Here is a 15,815-nt window from a genome sequence, read left to right on the forward strand (position 1 = left end):
AGGAGGGAATGTTCAGGACATTATAAATCTGTCCAGTGATTTATCATGGATCGCTTGCATTGACTGCCACCATTATGAAATAATTGTAACAACAATATACACTCAAGTTTCTTGACTAATGGCAGGCACTATGGTTTTACTTTGGAATTAAAAACTGTTAATGAAGGTTGAATGTGATTTTGTTTTTAAAAGACTTTGACCCTCTGCAAACAGGATAGAAGAAAGTTTAAGTAATTCTTAAGAGGAATGATCTCAAAATAACAACATCTTTTCCAGTATTGTTTGAAATTTCTCATGCACATGTTTTTCTGTATAGTCATGCTGATTATGAAGAATGTGCTCGTAGTGACTGGAGATCCTGGAGAGGTCAAAGTTTGTTACCTCCAAGTAACAAACACAGATTTTAATGTTTTTTGGTTAAGCAGGTGATTTTACTATTTACGACACTCACTGATGTTCTTAATAAGAGATGAGGAAGCACACACTAAACTCATAGCTAATATCTGCATGACAAAATACATCTGTTGATGTTCTTCAGTGTCTCCTACAAGCACACTGAAAAACTATTCACACTATTTTCATTTCCAACTGAAAACGCAAATAGACAGACATGGGTGGGGAACATCTGGCCAGTGTGCCAAATTAGACTCAGAATGAGTCTCAATTTGACCCATGAGGTCATTTCTCCAAGCCACACCCACCTGTTCCACACCTGACATCATATGCGATGGCAGGTAGAGATGGGTCTGTCAGTGCATGACTGTAAATCTTAAAATGCATTCTGATTGTATTGGCAAGGGAAGCTTGATGTCACTGCAATCAGCTGATTAGCAAGCAGAACATTGTACCAATTCATAACTTATTTCAGGGGACAAGGTAGTTGCCCTGCAATCAATCAAATGTATTTCCATTATAATACTTTGGTAAAAACTTTTAAAAATGTTTTTTTAAAAGTAAGAAAAGAAATTAAACTTACTGGCTCAGTAAGCGTGCTGTCCTTTTCTAAAAACTGAACTACACAGTATGCCAGCTAAATTGAGGGGAAAGAGTAACATTGTTAGGCTACCAAAAATATATATATATACAGGAGTCAAATACATTTTGTGGTTATTAGATGTTCATTTTTGGTGAATGAAACCCAAAATATATTGCAAAATGCAAAACCTCAACAACACTTAAGATTACAAATAAGGCTCACAAAGTAGGTTATAGAAGAACAGTTTAACTGTGAACTTGAGAACTTGGGTTGTGATATTCATGTAGGATACAACAATGTCCATTGTACAAGTAGTTTTCTATACCTGCTTATTTACACTGAACTGTAACACTCCACACTGCAATGTTTTGTTGAGGTGGCACTTCTTTATTTCTAATAACAAAATCTTTGGAAATATGGAGGGAAGGAGGAAAACCAACCACCACCACCCTAGTTATCTTGAGGTTAACCGGGATCTATGGGAATATTTGACAGATTCCATATTTCTTTATTCAGCAAGTAAACAGTACTGTTGACTTGCCCTCTTCAACACTACTAAATTCAAACTCACAAAAAGATACTATTTTTGACAACTTCCATCCCTTTGTAAAATAATTTTAACCTGGGGCAGCTGTCAGATCCAGAATGATTATGGAAATCAGACAAGCAGTTTTTGTATGCAACACTGGGACATGAAGCTTCGGTTTTGCTGTAACTGCACATAGGCCTCCAGAAACACAATCAATGACTAAAAACTTAAGCAACATTTTGTACAATTAATAAAATTAATTGAAGGGAAAGGCATCAAAGGTTTGCAGCTACAGCGGCCCTCATTGGCAGTGATGTGTGAGAGCTGATAATTCACTATAAGAAAAAAATAAGCAAATTCACAATTTCTTAGAAGAAGTTCCACTCTTGCTCTTGGAGTGAGGACTGAATACTATTGTCTCTTCTACTATTCTAGGAGCATTTATCAGAAAGGATAAATGAAACTGAGGGGCAAAAAGCAAGTGATAAACTTTATAGGCTAAAATCAGTGGGTCCGTAGCCTATTGTGCTCTTTATTTGAATTTGGATTCTCCAGCAAAAGGCAGCTGTGTATTCTTCACTGTAACTATAATAGTCTACAATGTTGCTCAAACAAGAGTTGAGCTTTTCCAGATGGCTCTTTGTGTCTGCGCAAGAGAGAACACACACCACCTTGCTTCCTGGTAGATGGAAAAATACTATGTCTGTTGTTTACTGTAGAAGGAGGGAGGGGAAGACACCCAAAGAAGCACTGCGCACACCTACAAAGCAGTATTTCAACCCGCAGCTGAAAAGTGCATGCTGGAACTATTCACTTTAAACATTTGAAACTCGCCTTGCTGATGGAGGTATTTTGAAAGTTAGAAACATAGGGCTGTTTGCAATTGTGTCCCTCCACCAATGGGAAGGCTCTTTGATCCAGAGGAGGCCTCCACCAGCTGGGTGGTGAGGGGCACAGGAGGAGAAGCAATTTTTGTACATTCCTCCATCCTCCCATGCCACCTACAGCATTGTTCCAAAGGGGCCCCTGAGCCCTTGGAAGCAAACTGGGGGATGAGGTGGAGGGAGCTGCTGCAGAGGGAAGGGGGATCAATGAAAATACTTCTCTCTTTCTGCTAATGCAAAGGTGGTGCCTTTCATTTGGCTTGCCAACCCCGACCCAATTTCCTTGCAGCACCAACAAAGCAGGTCCCCCCGCCCCCCTGCTAGCCGTTTGGAGTGCTCTAGAAACAGGAAGGAGTGCTCTCATGTTTTCCAGCTGTGGGGACATTAATTACATTTATAAACCACCCCTCATTCCGCAGGATCTAAAAGCAGTGGACACACACAATGGAAGCGTATAACAATTGATTGAAGCATGATTCAAAATCGCATTACACCAACAAAGACAGTTCAGCAGAAGCATTATAAACAGCCCTAACCACTCACAGAACTGAAGCAGGTAAGTATACCATGGCGCTGGTAATGCCAAGGTTGAAGGTTTGATCCCTGTATAGAACAGCTGCATATTCCTGAATTTTTCAGACTAGATTATTCTCAGGGTCTCTTCCAACTCTACAATTCTATTATTCCTTCCTGTTTCTGGAGCACTCCGTTTCGCTAGCAATGGCAGTGGGAAGAGGAAAGATATTTTGTTCACCTTCCTCCCCAATCACTTATTTTCCCTTCACCCCATCTCTGTCAGATTATCCTCCCCACTGTGGTGCTGGGTGATGTGGAGGAAAACTGAGCACCCTGTGCCCTAGTTGAGAGGGGGCGATGGGGAGGAAGCTGAAGCTGCTTGCTGTACCAGAATGACTATGATGTGATTTTAGAGCTAATTTTTTGGTTTGGGGTTTATTTAAGGATGAATGCATCTGTGTGGGGGGGTGGGGGTGGCCACAATCACTTTTTAACCACACCCACAGTGGCATGTTCCCGTGGAGGGTTTGCTAGGGGGTGACACGGCTCTTGGGACAAAAAAAGATTAGCTTCCCCTACCCCAATGAAAGCCTCCACTGGATCAAAGAGCCTTTCATCAATGAATAGACGCAACTGGATACAACCCACAAAAATCTCAACTTGCATATGCAAAAAACAGAGCAGAGGCATATTAACACCCAAGTAAAATGAAAAAGAATATCCCAGAATGAAAGCAAGCCACACTCAGTATGTCCTTATAATCAAAAACCTTTAACATACTAGCTTTATCTTTTCCTTAAAAGGCCGGAGAGACAAGGCCTGGTGAATGTTACCTGGGAGTTCATTCCATAACCTTTTAATTTTTTAATTAAATCCTACCTAGCCTTGACCGTAAGGTTCCAGAGCAGGTTACTACAATGTAGTCATATGATATTAAAATTCAATAAAACCACTCCAAAACAAAATTGAATAATATACAGGCAGTGACCATTTTGTACGCATTCAGCTGATGTGCGACCACTGATGCTTGTGCCCCATTTGGACCTGGTAGATGGTAAAACAGGGGCGTAACGGGGCAGGCTTATGCACACTCTGCTGGCGCTTGCAGGTTCCAGGAACGGAATCCCTGCACAAAATGGTCAACGCCTGTATATCAAAGAACAGATAAAGGACCTGCAAGTAGGTTAACGGTCAAAGGCCAAGTTGAAGTGGGACATCTGATACCATCATCCTAAATGTGAAATCCAATTCTGGTTGAAGTTGAGCGATTTTATCCCTAAAGCGTCTTGCAGAATTCACACAAAACATTGCAAAAGATGCCAAAGCAACACTCTACTGGCCAGATGGCAAAAGCCAATTCACCATTCATAAAAAAAGCTCTTCTGGACAGCTACTTGAGGACACTAGGATGGGGGAGTTCTGCAGCACACCTGGGAGTTTAGTAGCATGATAGATCTTTCATTTATTTTATCAAGAGTCTGCTACAGCACTGTGAAATTAAAGTGAGCCCAAAATGCAACGAAGCCATTCCAACCACCTTAATAGTTTTCAGAAGCAACCAAAATACACAGACATTAATTTAAGTCAGTATCAGGCTTCTAATATACAACAAAATCATACCTATTACTAAACAACGAACTTTGTAAATGAGGGTGGCATTTCTGTAACATTTCATTAATTTTATCCTTTTCCTATATATACTCAGAATTAGTTTGTAAATTATTAAATCAACACTCAAACGAAATTCAAATGCAGAATCATTTACCTGTGGATGGTAGACACTCAGTGATTTCACTTTGTGCAAAGGTAATAATACCTTTAGAAGGAAAATTTTGTGCTCTTCTTTTAATGGTAAGGCAAATCCATTAATTATACTAAAAAGGAGGAGAGGAGATTTAATGTATCATAGTTTTAAAAAATATGTTACATTTTTATCCTGAAATCTTTTATTGAAATCACTTTTATTCTATTGTTTCATGACATGTTTTCCACTCAAATTTCATTCTGAATTTACGCAACACCCAAGTACAATGCTCACTTACACTGCAAGCAAGAGCAAAACTGTAGATTCTTATGTATTAAAACACACAGGAATTCTTTGACAGGTTTGCCTGATCCTGAAGTACTCCCACATTTTTTGTTTTCACCCCGTAAGCGCTAGTGATTATCTTCTTCATTTCGAACCAAGATAAGCTGCACAAATTGTACAAATTGTACCAATTTCTTCCAATCCAAAGTCCACCCTCACTTTCTTTGAAAGTCGTTCTGCTTTAGAGCACAAATAGTAACATTATGATGCGTAACTATTAAGCAGCTTACCTTCCCAATATTTCCAGTAATTCTGCAATGCCATTGTGATGTTCTGTTTCATAAATAAACCTGACAAAGCAAATACGTTATCAGCAATGAGGACAGTCAGCATCTGTTTGGTAATGTATCTAGCTCAAGTTGGATAAGAACTTGAGGAACAGCTGCCATTTATTTTAAAACTATACCAGAAAATTTTGTGTTCAATACTCTTGCCTAACTAAAGGTTCTATCTAGTTTTTAGGCCAACTCTTTTCTGTACCTATCCTTAACTTTGTTCTACTGTTTATATACTTTCTGTATAAAATCATTTAAAAATGTTTTGGTTTGCTAGAGGTAGTGCAACACAAAAAATAGTGGTTTCCAAGCTGATAGAAAAGATTAAACCCCATTTAAATGAGTTTTGCTTACTTCTGTTATAGTGTTACCACCAATTATTGCCCAGGGTGTATTAAAGGCAATTAAGATACTGCAAAGGTGTATCACATCCTTCCATGTCATTGAACAACATTCGGGAAACAGGGCAGGAAAATACAAGTAGTGCTAGTTGTAATAATCTTAGATTTACAAAAAGACTATTAGCTACCTTGTAGATCAGTTAGAATTCGAAAATACTCTGAGAGGGATAGAATTAAAGTTAGAATGAAATCTAGAGAATTAAAGCAGCAACTTTACCAATTTATGGGGGAGTAATACCTACTGAATTCAGTGGGAATGACTTCTGTGTAGAAATGCACAACAACTCACTATGTAGCCCAGTCTCCATTTGGTTACTATCATATGGCAAGCTGCACTGTATCTATAGACTTGTTAACATAACAACTTTACATCAAGGAAATAAAGCTCTTGAAACTTTATATATATATGCATTTATCAGCTTCTTCTTTTTGCTGGTACCACTAATAAAATGTGGGGGACAGACAAACCCAAACAAACTAAAATAATAATACGGAACCAAACAATGAGCTCATGAAATCCACAAAAAACCAACAATCTGGTATATTCAGTGGCTGGGGAAGTTATTTAAAAACTATGTTGTTAAGGGAATGTTTTAACCTGCTGATAAAGAAGAAGTAGAAGAACAGCCTGGGAGGTTCCCTGGCAGCGAGTTCCAAAAAGTGGGCACCACTATGAAGAAGACCCTATCAGTGAATGACAGAGCCGAGACCTGGCTCACACATTACATGAAACCACGGTTTAGTGCAGTGGAGAAGAGTGTTGGACCAGGACTTGGTTCACATGAAACCATGAAGCTCATTGGGTGACCTTGGGTCACTCACAGTTTCTCATTTGAACCTACCTAACAGGATAAAATGTGAGGATAAAATGGGGGAGGAGGATTGTGTATGACACTTGGAGCTCCTTGAAGGAAAGGTAGGATAATGAAGGAATAAATTTCAGTTAATAAACAATGCTTTAGTGTTATGTGGCAACCCAACCTCACACCCTAACTATGGCGACATGCCCATGATGGTATATCAGAATTAAATATATATTGATTTAAGAGTGGAATACACAGTATCATGGATTTCACAACGGCATATGCCATACATTGTGCATTCTAGCCCTAAATCAAAGCTTTCCTATCAGAAGTGTACTATACCCTATTTTCTTTCTACAGAAACTCTTATCCTGGGGGGCAGGAGGAAACATTCATCTAAAATATTGGTGTTGGCTCTGTATGGCCAAAACCTGCTGAATGCAGACAGATGAAGCTTACTTGCTATTTTTAGTCAATGCCTCTGCCCCCCCCCAAGTGCGTATTTGTTACCATTTGTACAGAAGATAAGCTCCCTCTACAGCTGGTGCTATTGTCTCTTATGGATGAACTGGCAAAAAGCTGTGGCGCAGTTGGCATCAGGCTCTTAAAGGAGCAGTACCATATTTCCTTTTGGGAAAACTGCACAGAGGGAAAAGCTGTAGAAAAATTAGCTAAAAGCTGGCAGAGTTATTATAGCTCAATATACCTTGGGGAGAAAGGGGGGTGGGAATAAAGAAATCATATAGGTTAAAGATATATATATATATTTGGTCATGTTGGAAGAATAGTGCCCTTCTGCAGATATGCTAGAAAGATAACAAGTTCAAAGGTCATATGTCAATACAGTGGTACTTCGGGTTAAGAACTTAATTCGTTCTGGAGGTCCATTCTTAACCTGAAACTGTTCTTAACCCGAGGTACCACTTTAGCTAATGGGGCCTCCCGCCGCCGCGCGATTTCTGTTGTCATCCTGAAGCAAAGTTCTTAACCAGAGGTACTATTTCTGGGTTAGCAGAGTCTGTAACCTGAAGCGTCTGTAACCTGAAGTGTCTGTAACCCGAGGTACCACTGTACACACCTCTTTCCAAACCACTTTTAACAAATGCTATGTGCATATACTCACTGTACACAGCACGGGGAGGGCGGGGGGATAATAAATTTAACAACTGTATTAATTCACATGCCAGAATGTGGTCATAGGGGATTGGAATAAGTTGTCATAGGTAAATGCAACAGAACTCCAATATTAAGGAAACAAGGAAGCTTGACCTGAGCTTTTGAAAGCTAAAGCATAGAAATTGCCAAAACTGACCAAAAACAAATTAATAATGAAAGCTAATTCTGTACTCAGAACTTTTAACATGTTATTCCCACCCATAATTCGGTTTAACCGGAGCAGCGAATTAAAATAATGCTAAAGTCATCGTAAAAAAAAGGCTTACCTGCAGATTTAATGAAACACTGCCAACATTTGAGGAGAGCAGGGCAGTACCATCAAAGTTACAACATTTCTAAAATACCGTACCCAGTTAATTTGCACCAGCACAGAATGAAAACATACCTATAAAATATATTGTTAATTTGCTTCCTGATGTAAGCTCTTAGGCCTAAGAATTTCCCATATATTCTGTGCAGAGTAGTCTTAAGAAAATCTCTTTCTCGAGGATCTTCGCTGTCAAAGAGCTCTAAAAGCTGCAAGAGACGCACATTTACTTGTTTAATCTATTTCAGATTAATATGGATTTAAAGTTTGAAGATATATTCATTTTTTAACCTCACCTGCAATACAAACTTCTGATCAATATATTTCTTAGCTATATTAGGTTGGAAATCTGGAGATTCTAAAAATCTTAAGAAAAATTCATAAACAAGCTGAAAAAGATCCACAAAAAAATTAGTTTTACAACAGAAATGCAACTTGTATTTTGAAAAGCAGTTAAAAATAGTACTCAATTTTAAACACCATTTAAAGAAAAACTAAACAGCATTAATCGCTTCGACTTCCTAACTGTATACATCCCCTTTAATTTTTTTAATGAGCATAAACCACCCAGAACTTTCCCTGCACAAGCACCTCATAGGAGCTCAGTTACCTAAAGACACAAATTAAGGCTAATAGTTGCCAAAGCTGGGCTGAAACAAAACACAACTGCTGGTAAATCCCTGTTGGAAGGAAAAGAGGTGGGAAATTGAACAGAGCATTCCTTGGCTGACCATATGCAACCCCGGCCTTTATGCTACCCACCCCAATCCAACACTCGAATACTTTAGTTACTTTAGTTAAACCAGCTCGGTGTTGTGTGTACACTATATTTGTGGGGTTTTGTTTATATAACACTGGGCACCATGCACTTTACACTTTTAAAAAGAGCTTATGTCTCAAAGCTATAACCCTACAAGCACCAAAAGGCCCAAATCAATTACTGTAATATACATTCATTTATATTTTTATGATTAAAGTATTACACTAAACCTACATTGAAATAACCAAGTTACAGTTCATTAACATTTATGTCAAAGTGCAGTCTTAAAAGGTGTAAGCTATCCATTAGAAACTTAGAACAGCAAACCAGTGCGTTGAACGTTCAGATTTAAAACCTTTTGTTTTGCAGCAATTTAGTCCCTCTTTGTTTAGTCAGAGAAACGAAAAAAATATGTTTGTATAGTACCTGTAAGTGAGGCCAGGCGGCTTCTAAGGTGGGTTCATCCTCCTCTGGGTCAAATTCTGCTCCCGTTGGATTGGATGAAGGTGGTAGTGTGCGAAACATGTTAACTGCAAACTAAAAATCACATTTGTCTAAGTGGCATTACAAGAAAATCCCATTTAAAAACAAAACAAAACAAAATTAAACAGGGACATCCTAACAAGTGTAAATACACAGCAGAAAAAAATCTTATTCCAAATACCACCAAACAAGTTTTGCTATTCTGCATTTCTTTCTCCAAGTTTCTATCTCTCGCTACCTCAGAAATAATGTTCACTTCATTTGCTTTACATAAAGAAGGATCTTGCCTCTAGGACAAGTCCAGTAAACCAGAGGGAAAGAACACTGTATCTTGGAAGCTCTTCTGTAAATTACTGTCAAAAGGTTTTGTAATTACCGTATTTTTCACTCTATAACACGCACCCGACCATAACACGCACGTAGTTTTTAGAGGAGGAAAATCCGTAGGCATGCCACCCATAGGCATTCCCTCCATAACAGGCACAGACATTTCCCCTTACTTTTTAGGAGGAAAAAAATGAGTGTTATGGTGCAAAAAAATACGGTATTTTTTAAGAATCCCCATGTATACTAGTATTCTGCTCACTATCAAGACTATTAAATGTTAAGAAGTGTTTTTAACTTTATTTAAAAGTTTGCTAAAAAAAAACTTCCAAGGTATGACTGTATATGCTTTTGAAACCAAAGTATTAAGACGTATTTTTGTTCTAACTACCACATGCAGTCCTAAATAACTGCTACAGTGCAGTGGTAAGTCTGTAAGTATGACCTGGGAAGACCCTGGTTTAAATCTTAGCTCAGGAATAAATTTACTGAGTAGGCATAAGGTAGACAAATATCCCTTAGCCCCAACATTTATCTGTAATAGGGGAATAAGACTGGCATACTTTACAGGATGTTTGTAATAGTTACTGTGATTTGGGTTACAGTGCCATCAACAGACAAACACCACCAGCTCTTTTCCCAATGAATTCTGGGGGGAAACAGCAAGAGTCCCAAAGTGGTGTCTGAGATGAGTAACAGAATCAGGAGCAACAACCATTAAACTTAAACCAGATGAATCAGAGGTGCTTTCAATCAAAAATATGACTGGACTGGGTATAGGTGTATTTCCTTTGTTGAATGGAGTTCCATTCTCCACTTAAGGATCAGACTAGCACTGTTTCTAGATGATGGAAGTGGCCAGTGACACTTTCTGCCAATTAGTTGGAACTCCAGCTGTGCCCTTTCCTAGAGAAGAGTTATTTTCTAGTTACTCACGGTCTGCTGATATTCAGATAAAATTTACTGTAATGTGCCTTACAGGAAGTGGCCTCTGAAGAGTGTTCAGAAACTTTATTTTTTTTTTTTTATAAAATTTTTATTGGGTTTTCACATTTTAATAGACATACAAACATAAAAACACAACAAAACACGTATAATTTCATAAACTTACTTTCATTCCCTTCTTGCCTTGACTTCCCCACACCCCCCTTTCCACCTTCCAATTTCCTTAATTGTCTCAGCAAATTATTTTCTCCCGTCTCTTAAATATTATTCTTGTCTTTTCTTAAAGTTTATTACTTTTTCTTGGCCCAATTTTACTTATTTAACTTTAAACATTAAATACTTTCTCTAGAGTCGGCCTAAATTCTCTCCCATAAATTCCCTCCTTGAAATGTTAAGCCAAAAATCCTATATTTCCATTCTGAATCTCAGATTATCACTACTCTACTCTCCCCTCCCCCCTTCCCCAGTATCCGTCCCTTCCCAAACCGATGTCCTTAAAGAAAAAAAACCATTTTAGCCCGGATTTCTCACATCCGAGGCCCTTAAGCCCCAGTTAGTCTCTCTCCACCAGTTTTGTTGGCAGTCCATTTTGTTGGCCTTCTCTTCTCGAGGGGGTTCTGCCATCCACCCCTCCCCTCTTTCCGAATCAACCAGGAGCAGTTTCTGGCCAGGATCAATCAGTCTCCCATACTCCAACTTAAAGAAGAAGTCCCAATCGTAAATGTCTGTTTTTTTATAATCCAAAATTCGAGTTATTCCAGGGGCTTCTTCCTTTATCTTTCTCTCCTTCTGCAGATTTGTAATCCACTGGTCATCTTCTTTATTTCCCTTGTTTCCAAAGGTTGCAGGCTCTTGGTTGGTTTTTTCCTCTTGCATTTCCTCTCCTCTCTCTTCTTCTTTTTCCCCCAGCTCCAAGATTATCTTTTCTTCTGCAGCTGCAGAGTTTTTTTCCATCCACTTTGTGTCGTCAACAGAGTTGTTTAATTCAAAATTGAAGGTCATCAATTGTTCACTCATGAGAGTACTGTGCTCTTGTAGGATTCCCACCAGACAAAACATTCTTTCTATCTCCGCCCATACTTTCCCTTCTGCAGCCATTGCAATGTCTTTAGTTCCCTCCAGGGGGGTTTCCATCAGTTCTTTTCCACCAATCCGTTACTTTGTTGTTCACAGTCACCTTGTTTCCAATCAGTTCACTTTTAATGTATCACTTTTAATCCAAAAAGATATTATTAACACAGTTCCAATCTTTAGTCTCCCGTTTGACAGCTCTTTTGACAGCTGTCAAACTCCTTGTTCTTTTTCCCGGGCTCACACACAGGGCACTTCCCGGGTCTAGGGGGGGGGGTCAACCAAAAAAACAGACCTCTGAAATTCCTCTCTCTTCCTCTCCAGCGCAAATACTTCTTAATCCAATTTATGAAAGTTATCTATTTGAACACCAGCGTCTTTTCCGACCTAGTGGTCTCTCTTTGCTTTGAGTCTTTTAGTGGGGGGGGGAGTGTGGACTTCCTTTTTAACACGTCCCCCCGATCGTACTTAAATTCAAAGATAAAATCTTTTAGTGCCGAAATTTCCTTCTACTCACGGGTTACATTTCCAGTCCAATTTCAGGAAGAAAGATAGCGCTCTTCGGTCCTGGCTCGCGGCTTCGCTCCGCCGAGGTAGCGATGGACTCTCAGCACCACGCCACTCCCCAGTCCACTCCGCAGCCTTTAAAAAGGCTCTTCGCGGGTCGGGGAGGGCGCTTAAGGTGCCCACCGAGTCACCAAGTCCTCAGGCATCCGCGCCTGAGGTTTTAAGGGTCCCCGTGTCGCCGGCACGGCAAGACCCGTCCTCAACGGAGCCGACTCCCTCCAGAGCTCGGAGGGAGTCCGCCATTACCCGTTCGCGCTATCCCGGAAGTCCTCGAGTGTTCAGAAACTTTAAACTGGACCACAATGTAGCTGCTAGACTGCTGACAGGGGCATGCTTCTCAGGTAAATCAATCTGATTTTATGCCATTGGTGAAGGTTTCTATTTGCTTTTCAGGCCTGATTCAAAGTACTGCTTCTAATTTTTAGGGCTCTAAGTGGTTTGGGACAGTAAAGTCTCAAGGGCCATCTTCTCCCATATGAACTTAATCCATACAATTATGTCATCTTCAGAAACTGTTCTGTGTGCTCTTTCACCTTCTAAAGTGGGCTGGGCATGTAGGATAGGAGACCAAAGCATGACACGTTCTTAAACCAAAGCAGTTCTTAAACCGAAGCATGCTTTCCCTAATGAGGCCTCCCGCCGCTTTCGTCTGCTGTTCGTAGAGCAAGTTAAAGTTCGTAAACCGGAACACTACTTCTGGTTTTGCGGAGTTTGTATACCGAACACTTTGTAAACAGGGCTGTTCTTAAACCGAGGTACCACTTTAGTAACATCAAGGTTATAGGCTTTCCCCCTCACTGATGGTTTTAGGATGGTATTTTCATGGAGGGCTGTGAAATAGTGATGTTGTTTGCTTTGTTAATTTTGCAAACAACCCCCCCCCCATGAGTTTTCTGCACATATCAGAATATCAGAGGATTGGGGGAGAAGACAATCTTTGTGATGCCCATAAGTAATGGGTTTGGCTGGCAAGCAATGCCAAAATTAGTGGATTATTAACTCTCCCTTTTGTAAATTTAGAACATACAAATGGATGATCAAGATTCTAGCAAAAGTAAAAGCAGACTTTGCAGGACTGGAGTCAGATTTATACAACACACTTGATGCTGCTGCAAGTATGGTGCTGTTACATTTTAGTTATAAAAGACAAGCCTGGAAGTACAATATGAACTAAAAATCCAAGCCAGTGTGTTATGTAGGAAATGAAGCGTAAAGAAAACCCTTTTAAATCAGGGGCTCTCAATATTCCAACTGCAGCATCCTTTTGAGGGTGACAAAATACTGACCCCTGTCCTAAAATGGCAGTGCAAGGGCAATGGCACTTACAAAATGACAGCAGATTGCAGTACAAAGCGACATAATTAGCCTCTTTTGAAATTGATTTTACTTTTTTGCCACATCCATTTCCTAGTGGCAGGGAGTCCCATAGCAAAGTACAGCACTGATTTTGGAGCATTGTGACTCACACATCCCATTCTTAATCTTATAATACATCATATGCAAATTTAATTATAGGTCACCTTTCTGGGCACAAAGTGGCTTACGTTTCAGTTTAGGTAAAATCTGAGAGGCATGTGGAAACAGGCAAAGTATTTCTTCTCCTCTCTTGTCGTTCCCCTACTTCTCCCTTCACGCTTAACTTCTACCTTATTCCTCCCCCCCTTAACTTCCCCCTTCTTTAATCTCTGGTCCTATCTTTTTGCTGTAAATGGCTTCCCTGTCTTATGCACTTCTTCTCTATTTCCAGTTTATTACTTTACTTTTAGAATATTTTAATATTAATACGTTTAAATATATTCATTTTACTTCTCATTTCCTCAAACAGTCCCTCTGGCCTCTTCCCTTCAGAGGATGGAGTCTTCCTGGCTCTGCTGCAGACTCAGCAGGAAGAGAGAACTGGGGTGTTGAGTGTGCAATGTGAGAGTCAGAGAAAAGCAGAGGAGCTTGAAGACTCAGCAGTGGCCCTGGGTGTTTCTCCTCCCTCCTCTTCTCCTTCATGCAGTATGTTTCCTTTGCCTCCCTTCTTACCATTTTCTTTCTTCTGTCGCACTTGGCCATTACCGCTTTCCTTTCTATCTAGTCCTCCAACATGGTGTGCTACAACTTCACTCTTGCTTTGCTCTCTGACCAACTCCCACTGCCCCACATGCCTATGCAGTGCACATGTAGGGAGCTGCCCCTGCAAGCATTCAGCCCACCAAAAAGGCTATTGCATAAATTAAGGGGCAGGCTGTAGCCCACCTGAGAAATAGGCTGAGGCCCACGGTTTGAGGAGCACAGTTCTAGAACCTAGAGAGCTTTAATTATGGAGAGTTTACGCAGAACAAAAAAAGGTTGTTTTTCAATAAATAAATAAATAAATTCCATTTAAATCACTTACCATATGTACTACTTCTGGGTAAATGGGCTCAGTAATTACATTGCGGTTATGCGTGATGTACTCTACCATTTCACTTAAAGCTGCTCTTTTTACTTCCTTCCACTTCAGGTCACTTAGTGGATCAGAAACGAAGTCGAAGAGGACGCAACATTGTCGCAACTTCTGAATAAAAAGCTTTTCTTGCTCTCCAGGGGGAACATCTGAAAGGAGTGAAAATATTGCTTTATTGCCATATTGTGTTTATGCAGTACAATCTTTATTGTCTGTAAAATATTGTATTGTGGAAGACTGCAATGAACTTCCTGAAGAGATAACGATTTAGCTGTAAAGGTTTTGTGCCATAGGTAGTGTATAATCTATTTTTCCTGCCTCTCTGTTTACTTATATAGACGTGTATCATGTACTTTTCTCATTATTAATCGTTAATGTGATACACACATTTGTGACTAGAAAATCGGGGTGTTTGTTTATGCAGTGGTAAAACACAGGACATGAAATTCACCTATGACAAGTTAGAGCAAACAAAACTATGTATAGATGGGAATGCTGGGAAATGAAGCTTGGCTTCATTTCCACACATTTGAACCCAATGTTGGGACCAAGATTCTTGCATTGCAGGGGACTGGACTAGATGACTCTAGTGATCCCTTCCAACTCTACATTTCTATGATTCTATTCTACATACTGCAAAATAGAGCGGCGGAGTCCTTAGGTTGTAAAATAGACAGTACCATTTCAGGTGGCAGGTGGGGAAATCACATTTTTAATGCTTTCCTATATAGTAATCTCCCTATCTATCCATTCTTAAGGAAATCAGCCCTGAGTGCTCACTGGAAGGACAAATCCTGAAGCTGAGGCTCCAATACTTTGGCCACCTCATGAGAAGAGAAGACTCCCTGGAAAAGACCCTGATGTTGGGAAAGATGGAGGGCACAAGGAGAAGGGGACGACAGAGGACGAGATGGTTGGACAGTGTTCTCAAAGCAACGAACATGAGTTTGACCAGACTGCGGGAGGCAGTGGAAGACAGGAGTGCCTGGCGTGCTCTGGTCCATGGGGTCACGAAGAGTCGGACACGACTAAACGACTAAACAACTAAATAACAACAAATCTCCCTATAAACATAGAAATGTGATAGAATGTTATCCTTAATATGTTGAGTTTCCTGCTTCTTGCAGCTTTTGTTTTAAATGCAGAGGAATATTAAAAAATGACACTGCCCACCAGAAAATCGAGGTTGTACTCTTATCTTATCACTCTTATCATCTCAGGGTTCAAGACCAGGCCTCAGTCTCAAGAGTGAGGTAGGATTTCTAGTGACAAGACAGT

General features: G+C 39.9%; 1 protein-coding gene across 9 annotated transcripts in view; it reads right to left on the minus strand.

Moving 5' to 3' along the window:
• The window catches only part of PPP2R5C (protein phosphatase 2 regulatory subunit B'gamma), an 86,420-nt gene that overhangs the window by 15,358 nt on the left and 55,247 nt on the right, over positions 1-15,815 (minus strand). For 6 of the 9 annotated variants that reach the window (XM_083518621.1, XM_083518623.1, XM_083518629.1 and 3 more), the window contains 7 exons: positions 14,487-14,686; positions 9,143-9,253; positions 8,253-8,345; positions 8,035-8,165; positions 5,225-5,284; positions 4,671-4,779; positions 977-1,030 (listed from right to left, as the gene is read on the minus strand). In XM_083518621.1, the coding sequence (XP_083374747.1) occupies positions 977-1,030; positions 4,671-4,779; positions 5,225-5,284; positions 8,035-8,165; positions 8,253-8,345; positions 9,143-9,253; positions 14,487-14,686 (758 nt within the window). The remainder of the gene's footprint in view (positions 1-976; positions 1,031-4,670; positions 4,780-5,224; positions 5,285-8,034; positions 8,166-8,252; positions 8,346-9,142; positions 9,254-14,486; positions 14,687-15,815) is intronic. The other 3 variants (XM_083518625.1, XM_083518622.1, XM_083518626.1) reach the window with 1 other exon arrangement.

Source organism: Podarcis liolepis (assembly GCF_965112155.1).
Source record: "Podarcis liolepis genome assembly, chromosome: 1".
NCBI lineage: Eukaryota > Metazoa > Chordata > Lepidosauria > Squamata > Lacertidae > Podarcis > Podarcis liolepis.